The 18,462-nt window shown below is 38.0% G+C and overlaps 1 protein-coding gene across 18 annotated transcripts in view; it reads right to left on the reverse strand.

Annotated features, from left to right (window-relative positions):
• KANSL1L (KAT8 regulatory NSL complex subunit 1 like) overlaps nucleotides 1-18,462 on the reverse strand; it is a 59,770-nt gene that overhangs the window by 21,144 nt on the left and 20,164 nt on the right. For 14 of the 18 annotated variants that reach the window (XR_014956808.1, XR_014956804.1, XR_013340388.2 and 11 more), the window contains exons 3-6: nucleotides 16,476-16,617; nucleotides 12,632-12,829; nucleotides 9,786-9,907; nucleotides 5,323-5,524 (exon numbers count right to left, since the gene is read on the reverse strand). Coding sequence is in view for 12 of the 18 variants with exons in the window: in XM_085585454.1 (XP_085441580.1) it covers nucleotides 5,323-5,524; nucleotides 9,786-9,907; nucleotides 12,632-12,829; nucleotides 16,476-16,617 (664 nt within the window). In the remaining 6 variants the exon portion in view is untranslated. The remainder of the gene's footprint in view (nucleotides 1-5,322; nucleotides 5,525-9,785; nucleotides 9,908-12,631; nucleotides 12,830-16,475; nucleotides 16,618-18,462) is intronic. The other 4 variants (XR_014956805.1, XM_085585455.1, XM_077785189.2 and 1 more) reach the window with 2 other exon arrangements.

Raw genomic sequence — 18,462 nt, forward strand, 5'->3', positions numbered from 1 at the left:
TACCGCACCACTTGCATCGAACCAGTTTGCAGGAGACTTGGCAAAAAACATTGTTTCAGAAGTCAGCAATGCCAGGAAACTATGCTGAAGCAGGTGGTGGAGCCAGTATCTAGGAATACCAAGGAGGAGGATGACAACGAGCAGACTCCACTCAATGCAACTTCTTTCCTCCCAGGTACAGACCCCTAACAAATAGCATTGCTATTTAGCAAGTAAGATAAAGGCTATGCAAGCTGAATACAAATTATATGTGTATATATGTGCATTATATATAAATAAAAAAATATACACACACTCTTTCCAAAAACCTGAAAATTATCAAGACTTGGGAAAGACCACATGTATTTATCAAATGGCATCAACAAAAAATACCACTGGCACTAGACATGGACTGGGAATGCTCCTGAACATATAAATCATAGAACCAGCATGAGATTTAAATCAAAAGAAGAAACTCATACCCTACAATTTAAATACTTTTCTCCTGTCTGCTTTGCAGCCTTCTGGACAAGCACTCACTTTTTTTTTCAAACACTAAATGAAAACAGATATTCTTCTGCTCTTACTTAAATCCCAGTTGAGACTGCAGAGAAGAAAATGTGGCAATATGCAACTGCAAGAGTTGGCAACACTATACCAACTGTTTGCCTGTGGTATCCAAATGTAAGCTTTTGGACCTCAATTCCAAAATTTCAGGGTGCTGGCACCTTTGTAAATTTGAATTCTGTTTTCTCCACATGCCTTGGTCCCCACAACAAACTCTTTCTCCAGCAGGTGGAATACAATTACAGTGAGAATTTTCAGATTAAAAAAACCCACCATGCTCTACAACTCTGCAAAGAAACACACACGGACAAAATTGACAGTACTCCAATCTCACTGCTCTATTGTCTCTTACCTGCACTTAGAGCTATATAAAGTTTTTACAGATTTAAAGTCTACATAACATCAGTGATATCTCTTGGCAAAACATGACTTGAAGAAAGTGGAATTAATATCCTTTGTTAGGATATGAAATGAGAAACTAACGAAATATACTGGCAAAACAAAATCCTTGTCATTAAAAAAATCCTGCAGCACAGGATTTTTGCTATTTCACACAGGTGAAATAGCAAAAAAGAAAACATCAGGGCATATCAGCTAAGCAAATCTCTCTGAGAGTTTCTGACTAGTATAACACTTGTCTGCTTTTAAAAATTTAGTCACAGATAATTTAGTTCCTTCAAGTGCAGACAAAAAACCAGCAGGGGACAGAGCTACAGTTTTCCTTACAATAGGAAAAGCATTTGCAGAAGGATGAAGCATTAGACTAGAGACTCTAGGGTGGGGAAAGAAGGCAGTTATAAATGCAACAACCACTGAGAAATGATTCAATAGGTGTTTGTGTCTTACAGACCTGACACCCATCTGCTACTTGCACACTTTCTGGGTTTTAATGTTTAGATACTTTTGGCCTTCTTTCTTAGCATTAAATTACATGACACACATTATATAGGAGGAGACAATGATCCAGAGGTTTTGACTTGCCAGCTGTAACAATGCAAACGATCCAACATTTTGAACACAGCACTCTCACCCTTCCAACTCCCACCTGCAAACTTTGTTTCCTGTTACTAGAACACACCTGCTTCTTACACTTTTGTGCTGTTCTGCATGCAAGTTTTTCATTCATTCATTCAAATGTTCAAGCTGAAGAAATGCACCACGACAATCATGTCCTCTAGACTGAAGCACAGACTGCAATCCCAGGGCTTGCTGTGCATGACTCACAAACAAGAAATGGTCTAAGCTCTTACAAAGCTGTTTAGATAAAGAAGAAAGATAGAAAACAGATTCCAGGGCCAAATGATGACTCAGGGATCATCTTGTGGTACTTAGTCATTCTGAATTAGGGGACAAGCGGATTTGGCCTCAAAGGTTGTTTCAAGTTCCTGAGGATATTGGATGGTGACAGATAAACCAAACACCCTGTATCCTGTTTTATTTATCTGCAATCTATCTTGTCAGTCTGGAAGGTCTTCTGGAGTTTCACAGACTTCTGTATTTTCTTTTAGATATTACCCTGTGTAAGCATTATTGAACTAGCACAGCAGGGGAAGGTGTAGTCCTTTTCAGAAAATAAACAGCAGAGGACAATATAGGGCATCTCTCCACAGGCAACAGGAGGCTCCTAGGTCATACACACTCATTGTAAATGTATGTGGCATGGCAGTAGATAAGAGAAAAAATGTGGCTGCCTTCCCAGTGACCTTATGAACTAAGAGATGGCATAGCAATTCACAGTTTCATACTTTACTTTTCCTAACACGGATGTTAGAGGGATGAGGGGGGAGAATAAGCTTCCCAAATGAATCTGATGAGATGTGAGGGATGACACTCTGAATGTCATTCAGATGCACAAACGGTACAACCAGTCATTGCAATGAAAACCCAATTGAAAATTCTTCAAAACCATCCCAGCATTTCTTAATGTTTTGCACAGAGGTCTGCATTTTGCTGTGATTCTCTGCTTATAATTCTTTAGACACCATTTGCTCAAATTACTTTGCAGAGCAACATCGTTGCTCAGCACTGCCAGGCACTGCTTGCTGGTTGTTCAAACCAGGCACCACCAGGAGCTGCAACATTCAGGAGATTCAGTTTGCTCCTCTGATTTTGGCAAGCTGGAATTTGTTATTCCACATCTGCTTTAAGACTCCCAGCTTGTTTTCAGGCCAGTGACATTAAAGAAATGGGGGTCCTCAAAGATTGTGGTACCAGGGATTATATAAATATGATAGATTTGAGGAAATATGGGAGAGGCACTTGCTAGAGAAGGCACACTAATGTTACATTAAAAATCCAACTATCTCCTATATGCTAAGAAGCTACTCATTTTTTTCTCTGAAAGACCAGAGGAAATTTGCTGGAATCTGGGGAATATAAATGCCTTTTCAGAGAAAACTAGACACCAATCCCAGAAACCATTCCCCATTTTGCATCCTTACCCTTAGACATCTGCCTAATCCAGAAGCAAGTCTGGGCTGATGGCCAGTGCTCTTTCATTACAAGATGAGCAATCTCATCAACAGCTGGGTAATCATGTATAGCAAGTGCAGGACTAAGAAAGTGACAGGGCCTGTTAGAGTAAGATTTGTTGAATGAAATGATACACTGCTGATGACTCTTAGTTTAAAATCTCAATACTGATTCAGGTTTGATTGTCAGTCTGCGCTGGACATGTTCAGTCTAATTTTACCACTTACTTCCTTAGCAGAATCCCTGATCCTCTGTTTTCAACCAAAGCGTGAGGCTTTGTTCCCTGCTTTACCTTAATTTTCAAAACTTAACTGAGTTTGGCACCTGCATGATGACTGAAGCTGACAACTCAATTGCTGCCATAATTTCTTATATTCTCAAGGAAAAAGAGTACACAATCTGTTTGTACCCTATTATGTAGTTCCTCACATTGCCTCTTGGTTAACTTTCTCATGGAAAGGACATTCAAAAGCAGAGTCTAAACACAGTTTTGAGCTGAGAACTGCAGTAAGCATAAACAGTATTCCCTACAGGGTGTTTTACCCTGCTGTCTTTGGGACATCACTTTTGGTACAGAGACAGTGAAGCTGGATTATTATATGGCAGCCTGGCACCAGAGATGTCAAGAGTATGGAGCAGACACGGGGTTGCACCAGTTCCAATACTTGAATCCTTAACTAGTAACCTAAAAACATACTTTTTGCTTGCAGCCTACAGCCAAAGGTTAATTATAAATCTTTCTTTGCAGCCTACAAGTCAAGATAAACTATCAAGCATTCAGAGCAGCTAAGCTCTGTATCTGGTTGAAGGTAAAAATGTAAACTCTGCCTTGAACTCTGGCTGTCAGGCTATAGACATGGAGTTCCTGATCACAAGCCTTGATATCCTCTGATCACAAGCCTTTACTGATATTCTCAGAACTTCACTAACTCTGGTCCACTTCTCAGAACACAGAGACATAGGTAGTGCTTGTAGAAATATGAAATACTCAAACCTGCAAGACAAGAGGCTTCCAGAAAGGCCTGTTATTTAGAAACTGCATCTGGAGTGAAAACCCTTCATGTTTAAGACAAAGGAAAGTCCTCGAGTCTCTTGCTAAAGGAACTCTCTCCACAGCTGCAAGAAGCAGTTGGAGGCATCAGCCATAGCACGGGGCCTCCAACCTTTGTGACAGGATTGCATGGGAAACAGTAAGTCCAAGTCCACAACAGTCTTCTTGGTCAATGGAAGGAAGATGAAAAGGCTAACTAGCAGAAGGCAGAGCTCCTAGACTCACTCACCACCCATCCCCTACGGCCCAAACCTTCCAGGCAGGCTGCCAAGTCTTTAAGTCCCACTGCCAGGAAGCTGGGAACTCAAACAAATAAGAAACTGGACAGTTTTTCAATAAAGTATCTTGCTAAAACTAGGACACCTCTGCCATTTTGCAGAGAATGCTGAATCAGCATGGAATATCCTTGCATGGGAAATTGCTCCCCAGACCACTAGCACACTTAGTAAATCCTACACAGCTGAGGAGACATGGAGACTTCCCTCAATACTACACTTAAAAAGGCAAAGCAAAAATCAAGAAATTAAACCCTCTTGGGATTAGCACTCCTCTAAAGAATGGGTTAATACTGTCTCTGCTCCCAAATTAGACTGTTTCTTTAAGCACCACATCTAAACTCGTTATATATTCTTACCAGCAATATGCTATTAATATCAGATGTAAGATATCAGATAGCCTTGCCGTGCACAAGAGAATGAGTTTTTTTCCATTTTAAAATATTAATTCCTCTGTAATGCAGAAAATTGTCAGAGTTTTCAAGCACTCTTTAAGTGTCATGAAAAAGGCAATATAACTAATCAGAAACAGCAAAAATGGAAACAAGATTAAGGTATTGCAATTCAATTTCCTAGAAAATAATGTGCCACCAGCTGTGTAAGCTTTCCTGTAGCTAAAACAAATATTCTGAAAACAAGCAGGCAGATGCTTTACACTGTAGCATCTCCTCAACAGTCAGGCCTCCAAAAGAACTCTCAAGTTGTCTCTTAGATTGTACAAGGGCTTTAAAGACAGCCATAGAACACACTGATTTGCTAAGCAAGACTCTGAGCTATCTTTAATTTTTATGTTCAACTCATTAACTCCGAGCTCCTGCAGACACACCAGTACTGGCACCACACACACTCCATGGTCCCTGAACGCAACAAATAAGCAGCACAGCGTGCACCATTCCTCTGGCACACCAGACAAGACACATGCTGACTCAAGCAGCTGGTGGCTGGTTTTCTTTCCCAAAGAGAGAGGCCAGGGCCTACCTGCTGATTCCAGTGACAGGCACCGTGCATTCTGTAGAGTTTCCTCTTCTGGAAACTCTGAAGTGGCCTTGTTCGGGCAGATGTGCTCACATTATTCACAGAGACAGACCTGAGCCTTGTCCTGTCTCTTCTTCTTTTCTTGATGTGCTGATGGTCAAGCAGCCAGCTGCTTGAAGAGGACACCTCTTTATTGTCTGAAGCTCTGCAGTTTCATGAATAATGAGGAAAGGAAATTCAAAACATCAGACATGCTCCACATGCACAGGCCATGACTTCACACACTGATTAGCATTAGCTATCTAATTCTAAGGGAATTTTATAAACAACACAAGGTTTTAGCATGCTGTTTCAGACAATTGTGTATGTGCTTTGTTTGCTACTTAATTACTTTTCATGTCAGCTCAGGAAAGGGAGCTTATCATTCTTCTTCACCTTTGTGCTCATGGAAACAAATGTCAAAATGAAGTTAAGCCCTCAAACATATATCAAGTTTTGTTTTTTTACAAATTCAAGAGCTCTCTAATATTTTTAACCCGTATGAGTTTCAAGTTACAATTAATATTTCCCTTCATACTGATGTTCCATTCAAGACAGCAGTCATGCTACTGTAAAGGAGACCTAGAGTTCTGTCCTCATACTTTCAAGATTTTCTGGTTTTTCTCAAGAACTGAAACCTAAGTAAAGCTTTACAAACCAGTGATCATTCAGTACAGGGGTGCAACTCACTGTGAAGCATTTGTATCAAAATTAGGAACTCCACAACTTCAAGTGTAGAGAGTCAAAATCAAGTGCAAAAACGTGGCCAAAAGCAGTAGCAGCCCCTGCACGTATGTATAGAACAACCTCACACCATCCTCACCAATCTACAGCCTGTCTGGTGACCAGAATAGGCAACACCACAAGGTAAGAATTTAAAACACCCTCCCATTTGGGTGGGAATGACTCAATGGGAAGAATGAACTTCCCTGCTATAGGTATTCCTGATTTTATTTTGTTGCTGTAGCAACATCTGCATGCAAAATTTAAGGTTTACTGCAAAAAGCAGTGTGCTTTTATTTTTACAGTACTCAAGACCTTGACCACAACTCTAGACTGTCTGAGCAGTGCAGCCACGTAAGTTATTTAGGCCTTGGTTCATAACAGGTCATCTATCTGTAAAAATGATTATTTTGTCTTATGACAAGTCACAGCTTTATTAGTAAAGCTGTGACACAATAGAACATGAAAATGAATTTATTACAAGGCCACTTATAAATCATTTTTGACAGGTGGTATTCTTTTACCAGTACATTTTTATTAAATGAAAAGGCTTGATATGGAAGTGTGATTAAACATCATCCCATGCTGTGTTGGAGTGGTAACAAGGCTTTACAGGCTTGAATTTGAGCTGTCTTCCCCACACAGCAATATAATCCAATAAGCAACACAGACACATGAAAACAACATGCTAATTAACAGAGGATTGTACAAAGTATTTAAAGGAACATACCAGTGAGTGCCAAGAAAAGCCTGAAATACTGAGGCATGACATTCTTAATATTAACACTGCACTTTTAAGGCTTGAGAAAGAAATACAAGGTTTACAGTCCATGGAAAAGACTTCTTAAAAATACTCTCTCTGAATTCTCAGAAACATTTTCTAAGTCAGATGGTCCCAAGCTCAACTTGTGGATTTCCACATACCTCTCTCTTAAGTGAGGGACAACTTGGACACATAAATTAGAACAGAACGCTCCTCAGCTTCACTCTTCATCTTCTGCGATTCCTGCCTTTGTTCTAGTGGTCTGCCAAGGCTCTTGGTAATTTCTCTGCAGTGTCTGACATCAACTGTATTTACCCTCCTGTGCCTTGCAGGATTGCAAGTTTCAGATGAAGAGATCTCATCTTCATGGCCTGGAGCTCCAGCACATGGCAGTGGGGTTTTCCTGCCACTTGTGTAAAAGGTTTCCCAATCAAGCTGAGTTACCCACTTGCTTTGATCTTAGTCTGTGTGTTTTTCAAAATGTGATTCTACAGAAGAGCAAAATGAACCATGGCCAGATGTGAAAGTCATAAATTTTCTAGAATGCTCCTTTCAAAGCTCATAGGTTTGCCTTTCTTGCTCCTAACCTTACTTCCAGAGGCAAGCTTGCACAGCAAGCCATTAGACAGGCACTAATTGTCCTGAAGAATTAAGTTTTTCCTTCCTCTCCCTTCATAAGAAAGGGATATCACTAGCTTAGGGAACTGCTTCTATGTGCATCTACCTTCAAGCAATGCTTTGGGCTAATCTTGGCACCTAGATTCAACTGAGCAAGGAAAAGCAACACAAAAATAAACGAACACGCTAATGTAATTAGGCCTTGACAGATGGCAATTCAAGGTTACCCACATTCAGTCAACCAGGAACTGCCAAGCACCTCCACATGTACTGCAAACCAGAAATTACCAACCTCAGAGTATCTCATGTTTAAACCTACTTTAAAATAGAAAATTCACATGAACAGCCTACAACTAATTTCAAGAAGTTACTTAAGTAAAAATTGCTATCACCTGTTTTTTCCCCTCTCAAAAATAAAAAAATCCCCTTATTTTCCATTTGATTTTGATTTCTGCTTTCTGAAATACTGAATACAGTCAAAATGAACTCTAGAAAAAGCAAGGAGAGAAGCAGCTAAGAGTTAACTACAACAAGTTAATTATTAACTAATAAGTTAATTCAATTAATTGAATACACAGCTACTACAACAACAAAATACCACCAAAAATCTGAAACACGCTCAAAAAAACCTCCAGAAGTAGGAGGCAGTGAATTTCTCTGCAGGATTCTCATGAGAACCACTCTATTTCATGCATCTTTAATGAACAGTATTTACTGGCAAATTTCAAAACACTTCATAAGCAGTAAAAAATTAAAATTAACTGTTTAACTCATGTTTAAGACAGCATCTAGAAAATGCATCTAGAAAATGACCTAAAATCTCTCAGATTCCCTTCCAACACCTACCTTGCCAAACTCTAGTTTAGAACTACAGCACTGAGAGAATCTTCCAAGCCCTAACATTTTTTTTGGCCTTTTTTAGGTCATGAGTAGAAAACAACCAACCTTAGAGAGTGTTCCATGAGCAAACAATGTGTTACTCATGAAATGGAAAGACAAACTTTGGCCTAATAAATAAGAAGAGAATTGGCTTGAAGCTACATCATTAGAGTCTCTCATCATGAAGTTCACTTCAGACACTCTTTCTAAAAACATTCTTAAAAGCAGAAATTCTTCCTCTTATGTCTCATAAAAAAATCAGATTCAAGACACAGCCTAAATGACTCTCTTCTTCCACATACCCATCTCTATGAGCAACTCCTATTTCAGGGCTATTTTTAGTCCACATCTGAGAGGAACCTTCTGATTTTCTCCTACATCATCTACAAACAACTGATACACCAGGAACAGGGACATCACATGCCAGGACCCCTTCATCCTTAAATTTAGGGCAGAATCACACAATCACTGTGCAACAGAAGGCAGCTAAAGAAGCTGCCCATCCAAGCTGCTCTCTATAATCTCTTTGTGGGAGGCTCCAGCCTCTGCAGCAAAGCTGAAACAGACGGTGTGGCCAGCTCTTCTTGAGTCAGGAGCCAGGGAATTATGTTCTGCTGCACACTCTGCCATAAACACCCCAGTTCTAGTTGGGAACAGTTTCTTCATCCACCTGATCTTAATTAAGACCTGTGAATAACAGCATCCTCAAAAATCACATTACAAGTATTTCAGGAGAAATATCCAACACACCTAGACCTTTTTTAACTGTATTCAATTACCTTAATGTTGTTTTGAAACTAATATTTATTACAGCCTGTACTGTGCTTCAAATCTTTGAATAAAAGATAGAATTACTAAGCAGTATGGACTAGCACTGATAAACATTTTTCTAAAATATTAATTTCAACCTATAGTCATCCTGGAAGGTATGTCCACCCAGAATAAAATACCTTGAATGGAAAACAGTATCTCCAAATTCCTGAAAATGTGGGTGGCAAAGGTAAATTTGGCCTTTCATTGAAGACTGATCTGCTTAAAATTATATGAAGTCACCACCCTGACACTGACTCCTGCTGAGACATGTGACATTGCTCATGTATTCTACTAATCTAGTTTGTGAGTCTTCCAGAAATAAAGCTGCACTTGCTATGACAGAATGCATTAAGTCTCAGTCACAACAAATGTGTTCCTATATTCTTTCACTACTTCACAGATTCATCTTCCAAGTACTTAAACAGTTATAGCGACTATACATTTATATCTCCAGGAACAACAAAAAACCCTACTATTTTCAAAGTTACAATCAAGACTTGAACTTCTCTTGAAGCCTGCAGAAAGCTTATTTTTCCTTATTTAATATTGTAATGATTATTAGTTCCATATAGATAACTTTACCAAAAGTTATTCCCAAGAAAAACCCCTACCCTACCACACTGTCACCCACCTGAAGGAGATACCATTGACCAGCTGTCTGTGTCTACAGGTCTTGGATGAAAGAGATGAAGAAGCTGGAGACAGATTGAGTGGAGCAATTAGGCTGCTGATGATTTCACTTAGTTGTGCACTCTGGAAAAAAAGTTAAAATTAAAGGTAGTCAGACTTATCCAGACTCAACAGCTCAAAGGTCCTGGGTTCTTGTTTTCCTACTTAGGATTTCAGTCCTGTACATCATGGACTAATCATATTTAGTTTCTTCCTGTGAATAACTGTGGTGGCATGGTTTTATTTCACAATTATTATGTTTAACCCTACCAAAACCCAAATAAAACACCACCACAACCCTGAACATTGTTTATACATTTGAAGTAGTACCCCAAATACATCAGTGACCTTAGCATTGTAACCAAAGGCCTTTAAAGGAAAAAAGAAAGCAGAACACTTTACAGCTGATATTACAACAGCTGCAGACAGAACTGCTAACTGGCCATTTGACAAGCATTTCAACAGGGGAAAAAAAAAGGCCAACTGTCTATTCATTGTACATTTTGTTCACTCAAAGTATTTTTGTTCTGAAAAGAATCCTCTTCATTACTTATTACAGTTTGACAAAGGTGTTTTTATAAAAGGAAGTGTAACTACTTGAGGACTATTGTAATGACAGACAGAATGGATAGCATCTTCTGATATCCTCAAAAATAGCAGCAAGAGGCAACCACCCTGCTGGCCCGTTCTCCTGCAAAAAAACCTGACTTTCAAAACTGACCCAAAACAAATGAAACAAATGTAGCTAATTTGTAAGACTAAGAATTAATCCTTCCAAAGCAATGAATTGTGGACTGAGTCCAAAAATATTTCACAATGATTTTTTGTTTTAAATGTCAGACCTTAAAGGCTATTCTCACAATAAATGTAGCTTGCTTAGAGGAAACTCTGTTCTGCACACTGAACAGAAATTAAATGTATTTGGAATGGCATACTCCTTTTTAAAAAAACAACCTTTTGCATTACTTCGCTGGATTTTCATTCAGAACTAAGAATATTTAAAACATGAATTGCTAGAGTTTATCTAGTAAATTTTCTGTACATTTTGATTTTACATTTACATTTATGCAGAAAGAGGACGAATTTATTATTTGTTTTATTACAACTCACATATTTTCTGTTAACATTCAGGTGATGTAGTCTGGTGAAAATTTCACATCAGAATAAAAAAATCAGGGATGGATATTAAAGCACAGAAATGACAAATCAATCATAAAAGAACTGGCAAAGTAAACAAAGTGCCAGTAAAATAATTAGCAGATTAATTTAAAAATCTCAGCAGAATTAATTCTGTAAGGAGTAGTCTCTACTGAATATAAGAGCATTAAAAAAATAGGCAGACTTCCAAAACACAAGGAAAAACGTACATATAGCTATGAAAAGAGCTTGACAAAAGTATTAATAAAAATTGCCAGCCTTAGTCACTTTTATTCTACATGACTTTTCTTCTGGTTCACAAGCAAAATTCCTTATTCTTAACAAAGGAATACTTGAACAGCAGACTGAGGAATTCTGTGGGAATATCTGTAGATGTTCTTCAGGCTGCAGCATTGTTACTCTTGACACTGAACAAGAAACTCAGACTTTCAGAGTTAAGAACAGAACTGTAGTCAAAAAGGAAATCAAACCCCAAGGCTTTTAGTGGTGTAAAAGGGAAGAAATCCCATGTACTGTGTGAGAAGTGTTAGTCTACTTCCATGTAATTTTCAGATCATCAAAGTTCTTGGACCCCTTGGACCAAGTTTGGGGCTATTTGGGGACCAGGAAACAGACCACTATCCCTTAAATTGTCCAAAGTCTTGCCAAAAAGTGTGTTTAATTCTCCAATCCACCACTTAAAAGAGGGGCCATTCATCACATTCTAAAAATGCTCTTTAGGTTACCTTATGCAATTGCCAGCACTGAGCATAAAAATTTCCTGTTTCATTGCTTCCTCACACCTGCCTGTGGTGGATAAGATTTATCAGCCAGGGGAAGCATTTTAAGAACAAGAAAGTATGATTATCAAATAAGCAAAAATGGCACAGAGATTCAGGAAGAGGCACTAGTACTTAATGCTATTACTTATACCTCTTTTAAAAAATGTGAGTGTGACCAGGAGTTTATGTAGACCAGCAGAGCAACAAATTAATGTCCACAGTGGCTTTGTTTTACACAAACTGCATAAATTCATTCAGTAAAACAAATTTCCAGTATCTCCTTCAGCAATGTGATCCTACCACATCCTTTATGTACTTCCATATTGGAGTCTACATAGTATTTCCTGGAATCAACCATGGAAACAGCCATTTTGCACACTGCAAAGCAAAAACTCCACTGACAACTATGTCTCCTCTGTACCCAGTAAGCACCTGGAATTCCTCAGCTCCAAACCAGAGTCCTACAATGTCTGAAAAGGCAGATGAACAATTGTATTCTGCTGGAACTTTTTTTTTTTTTTAATTTCAAGTGCAATATATCTCTGCTGTCAGCTGTTCTCTTTCATCCCATATTAAGCTTTTCCTGAAACAACCTGTGGAAACTCTATACTGACCCCACTGTAAAGCAGAAGCAGGTTTGTGTATGGTTCTTAGAGGCTGTGATGTGTCTGTTTGTAGGGAAACAATGTGGTAACACAGACACATCAGAAATAAAAGGTTAATTTGTAAACCTGCTGTACAGAGTAGTTATTTAAGCCCTTCCATTAATCACCACCCAATCCCAGGACTGCAAAATATCTTTCTGTTTGGAAGTCATCACCATGGAACCTCCCTATTTCTGAAGTCAATCACTTGGCTTCACTGCCAGCTCATATTTGTTTTACTTTACCTGTTTTTCTATGTTTCGTAAAAGCAGAGTGGGACTGCTGGGTGACATTTCAAAGTCATGCTCTGGCAAGGAATCCTGGCTCTCAATGGCAGCTTGCGAATTCCCTGTGGCGTTTAATAAAGCCTCTTGCTCTGTCAATTGGATCTGCTTCTTCAGAATGTCTTTTGGAAATGGGAATTCTTCTAGGACCACCGTCCCCTAGACAACAGCAATTGAACACAGTTGGTTGACAACAGATTAAGCCTCCTAAATAATTTTTAAGGGGCAGTCAAACCTGGCACATTCCTGACGATTTTCGAGCACTTAGATTTTAAATATACTTCACAGCTAAAAAATGGAAATGGTAGGTATTCTTTTAAAAAAAGCTACATCAGTTATGCTATTCCTTGTAACAGCAATCACTCTAGTGTTACACCACTGCTTAAACATCTATGCCAAAATTCAAATCAGAAATTCATACTTATTAGAATATTAGATTATATTTTGCCTGCTGATTTAAGAGGAGTTTTTTTCCTAAAAAAACATCACCCTTTGATTTGAACTTGGTTTTAGTCTTTGCAGTCAACAAACCTTGCTGGAGACATTTTAAAGTGCTCTATTTCTCTTATTCCTATCCATGTTCTATGCAAAACATCAAGGCTGTTATTTTTACGTAGCAGAAATGACACAATTAAAAAAAAAAAATTACAATTTAATAAGTGATTTTTCAAGGTGAGCATCTTTAGAGTTTTATAATTATAAGTAACTTTCCTAAATATTCCAGCACTGTCACTACTTTTCAAGACCATCTGCACAAATGTGGTATCAGATGCAGTGTGCCATCTAGAACACCACCTAATAAAATAAATATAACTTTATATTTTAGGGAAATAACAGTTTCATAAATGGAACTAGAAAAATAATACCCCTATTGTGTTTTCCACATGACAGATTTTAAAAATGGAAGTCTCTAGTACAATCCTAGGTAATACATCCGTTGGTTTAAGAACTTAAAATGTTATACAAAATAAAAGCAAAAATAACTTTGTCACAGTCAAACCCAGTCCTTAAACAGTTCCTTGGCTTGTCATTATCTTGAGCAAATAAATTTAATACCAGAAATGGCTATCAAAACTCTGCAGGTTTTTTCCAAAGAGAAAGGGAAAGAACTTAAATTGCTTTTAAATACTAACTGTAACTCAAATATCAAGCAGATATTTAAAGAATGGGATCATTATAATTCTCCCTCAAGTTTGTATTTCTAATGAGAATATTCCACTCAACCAGAGAACAAAGAAGACTGCCATAATGTGAACACAAGGAAGCCATATTTATATTTCTTTAACCAAGACAGACTTCACCTAGGTTGTGGCTGTGGAAAACTAAGGATCCTGTAGTTTCAGCAAGACCTTTACTACTGCCTCAGCAGCAACTGGCCTTAAAACATAAAAGCAAGTCTCAAAGAGACTTCAAAGAAGAGACTACGAGAAAAAGTGAAATTGTCTTGTTCTCATTGTGCCTAACTTATTCCAAAGTTTGAATTATAAATTCAAAGCTGAGATAAAGATATTCTGTAAAAATAAACAAAGGTGCTTGAAAACTTTTAATGCCTAAAAAGGGCACAGAGATTCTGAATGTCCATTAAGTCAGTGCTAGATTTTCTGCACAGATCGTCACCTGCACTTTTCCATTTACAGCAGATGGACACAAATCCAGACGAGCAGCATACTCAAGGAAATTCAAGTAGAGAACTAATTTTTGTGTGCCACAACAGGAGGACAAGTTACCTGAACAGCTTTAAATTCCTTTAGAATTTAGAATCTTTAGTTCTTTTATTTAGTAAAAGGATCACAGGTCATGACCACAGAGTCTAAAAGGTCTAAAGACTGAAATTCTGAGGTCAAAGGAATGGGAAGACACAAATTAAAAGTGTTGAAAAGAGGGACATACACAAACACATGCTTCCAATGGAATTTTTTTTTTTTAAGTTTTAGAAACTTGTTTACCAAGCATGGAAAGAGGAAAGCAGAAAAGGAAGAGGAAAATTGACAGAGTATATGGAATGGGAGAGATGGAACAGGCACAGAAGGAAAGAGGAAGAGTAAAGAACTAGAAGACTAATACAGACTGTGTTACAAAAAATGGGTTAAAATCAGTAGGTTTAGGCAATGACTACCTTCCTCCCCAATTGGAATTGTTTTGCAGACATACATGTTTTTTTAAATTAAAGGACTCTCAAAGATGCAGAGGTGCTACTTCTGTGTCTGTAGAGATGGAGAACACCCTGTAACAGGCCTGGAAACAGCCCACAAGTTACTCATGTCCCTTCCTATTGCATTATGGTGCTCAAGGAATGGCCTTTTGTTTGAAATTGTTGTTCCTTGGCTAAGAATCACATTTTTTTCCAGTCAAAGTACATAAAAAACACTCTGAAACCATTAAACAGCATACAAATTCTAATGATATTGTGTAATTCCTTTGCAACCACTAAATGAAAACAAAGAGCTCTTCTATCAGCCCACATGTCCTTCTGTAGCTGCTGCACTGGTGCATTTGAAACATGTACACAAAAAAAATCCCATCTGAAGAAAATAGGTGCCTGCCTTCATTATGGGACACAATGCCAAACACTAAATACCACAGCTGGTAAAATGGCCATGGAGTTTCAGAAAGGAATGTCACTAAAAATCTCCACCAGGAAGATGACTTGGCTCCAAACCAACATACCACCTAAAGAAAATGAGTGACTAAAAGAATGTTTTCCCTGTTATTTATTTCTCAATATTCTGTAGGTCATCTGACCTACACCATCATACATGCTGACAGATTTTGGGTTTAAGAGTGTGCATGTATCTGGTATTTAGGACACCACCAAACCATGGACATTCCCACCCTTCACCAAAATATAAAATCTCCTTACACAGACCCTTAAACAAAGGCTCTCCACTTCTTTGTAAAGAAAAACCTGACTGGGGACAAGCTGGATATGAAAAGAAGGGCTCTGAGGGCAAAAAGGAGAAGCTGAAATTAATATTCTTTTTTTGTTCAGAGGGAAATGTTCTCTGGGGTGGTTTTCCTCTCCTTTTAAACTCTAAGTCTCATGTGCCACTACATAAGCTCTGAAGCATCTTCTTGCTCCTATCAGTTGTGCTTATGTGACCCTACACATGCCAAAGAACCTACATGAGGCTCACTGATGAAGAGTCAAAGAGCCCTGCTCTAAAACTCCTCACTATCACACCACCTCACACAGGTTTGGCTTCTTTTAGGTCAGAATGACCTGAGGAACCCATTAAATTGATAGCTAGATTACTAATGGTTTAGGAATGTCACTTTCCCACTGACTAGGCAGCTCAATTTAGAAAAACTAGTACATGAATTACACACATTGGAATTTTAGTAATTATTAATCCTTGACCTGTTCAAAGTGCTGTACAAACATTAACCATCTAATCCTCAGAATAAACATGCACTGCAAGTAACAAAAAACCCACCCTGAAAGCCCACAACACAAAAACCATCCCACCTGAGATGACCATCTTGCTTCTCCTGAAGAGGGAGAAACCAGTAATAAATACAGTAACTGTGTACTGGGCCCCTGAAAGCCACTAACAAAATCACTATAACACATACAAAGGTAAGGGTTCCCAAATCACAGTCCTATACTGGTGCCTTTAAGGTACAACAGTTTTTAGCTCCTGATGTCTTTCCCATTAAACTCTGCAGGTGGTAGCCTGCACAGACACAAGAAGTCTAGGGCAAAAAAAAAACAAGAACACCAACAAGGAACCAAATACGTAAATATTACAAGAAACACTGTCAAAAGATGATTTGAAAAGCCCATTTATGAGCTTACAGACAATACCTTGGTGGCACGTATTTGCCTGTGAAGGTCAGTTAGTTGCTGGATTTTGTATTCTAGTTCTGAAATCTGGGCTTGAAGCCATGTCCAACGGCTGCCAATTCTAGCTCTGTCTGCAAGCCACTTCCATTCAGAAGTATAGCTGCTGTGAAGACAAAATGCTGGTTAGTCCAAAAATAAAGATAACCACATTTGCACAAGAACATTTTTGACAGCTGCTCTGCCTCATGTTGCAAGCATCTCAGTTGCTTTCAGAAGATATCTGATTATACCCATCCAGTTTCACATCAGCTTATTTCTGTAGCAACAGAACTTGTTCAAACCAGTACAGCCCATGATCACTGGCTATTCCCACACTAAACTAGTTTTTTGTTCTGGATTATAAAACTCAGAGCTTGATAAACTACCAAACTATATCAGTTAAGGCTGATTACGGATGTGTAAAGAATTCCAGTAACTCCATCAGCAAGAATCCAAACTCTTACACCATACTTCCTCCCACAAGCTTTCACAAATATTGTTTGCTAACAACTGGAATCTAATAAAACATTGTGCAGCAATGACCAGCTAGCTATCAGGTCACTGCCTCAAAAAACCCAACTAAGTAGTTTAAATTTCTTTTATTCAAACTTTTTTTATAAATATCTGTGGCAGTTTAATTTAGTCTGACTCTTACTACTGTTTAAAATAGATGCCTTTTGCAATACAAAAAAATATGCCTCCTGGTACTTGACATTGTGAATACCTTAATTCTATTATGCTAAATTCATATTTAGCAAACATTCAACCTCCATACTAAACAAATGAATGAGGAAACCATACCATGCAACAAACAATCTTAATATTCAATAAGTTTAAGCAATACAGACAAGAAAATGCAGTATTTTAGTATGTAACTTCCACTACTATCCTACCATTCACTGAGTTAATTTATTTACAGAAAGTGACTGGTGTTTTTTTCCCTAGTGAACCTGTCAAGTAGTTTGCCACAGCTAACTTAAAAAACTGTAAAAACAAAAATCTAACTTCTAGAGAAGAAGTGCTTTTCCTCAAGTTATTGGAAAAATGACTGGATCTAGATCCTTGATGGCACTGTAACTTTTGCACATGCATAGCACATGATCTCCTGTTCCCAAGGCAATGAAAAACACTGAAGTATCACAAAAGATACAAGAAATAGCAGATGCCAAATGAACTGGCATAGGAACATAATACAAGTGTAATTGTTTTGTGCAGAATTTTGTGTCAAGTATCTCAACAACAAAGAAAGATAATACAGCAGAAGATGCTAGACATGTCTTGGCATGAGTAGGGAATCATCAAATTTGAGAATCCTAACATTTTCAAGGCTAATATTACAAAACATAACTCAAAATTTCAGAACTTTCAGTCTAGTTTAGCTATCTTAAAGAGTAAGGATAGACACGGTCTCTGGTAGGTCACCTCTAAAATACATAATCTTCTCCCTTTTTAACATAAATTATCCTCCCACATAATTTATCAACAGTTTAAATGTTCTCGTACACAGAAAAAATGAACATATGAAATTATAGTGATTGAAACATCCTATTTAAATACAAACTCTATGAGGAAGCAATATAGATTGCCATCAAAAAGAGACTCAAAGAACTCTGTAAATATATGTGATAATACATTACTTGCATTTTACATATTCTTCTAGTAATTTTCTCCTAGGAAAAAAATGTATATGAAGTCATCTTGTGAAAATCTATTTTTCTGTCCTCTTTTTATTTCTCTTTATCTTCCCATTATTACCAACAAAGAGTCCCAATTAGTTATGCTTTAACCAGGTCTTCCTGACAAGACCTTCACTGGGATTGACAACTTTTGCATGTTTGTGCTCCTGAAAGTCATAAAATACATGTTGCTGGGAAAGGGAGGCAATCTGAATTCCAAGTTTTTAATTAAATGTGCTTCTCAAACATGGTGGCTGGAATAGTTAAGACTTGTCTCAGGACCCTGGTCTGGC

This window comes from Lonchura striata, chromosome 7, assembly GCF_050655825.1.
Source record: "Lonchura striata isolate lonStrDom1 chromosome 7, ASM5065582v1, whole genome shotgun sequence".
NCBI classification, from domain to species: Eukaryota; Metazoa; Chordata; class Aves; order Passeriformes; family Estrildidae; genus Lonchura; species Lonchura striata.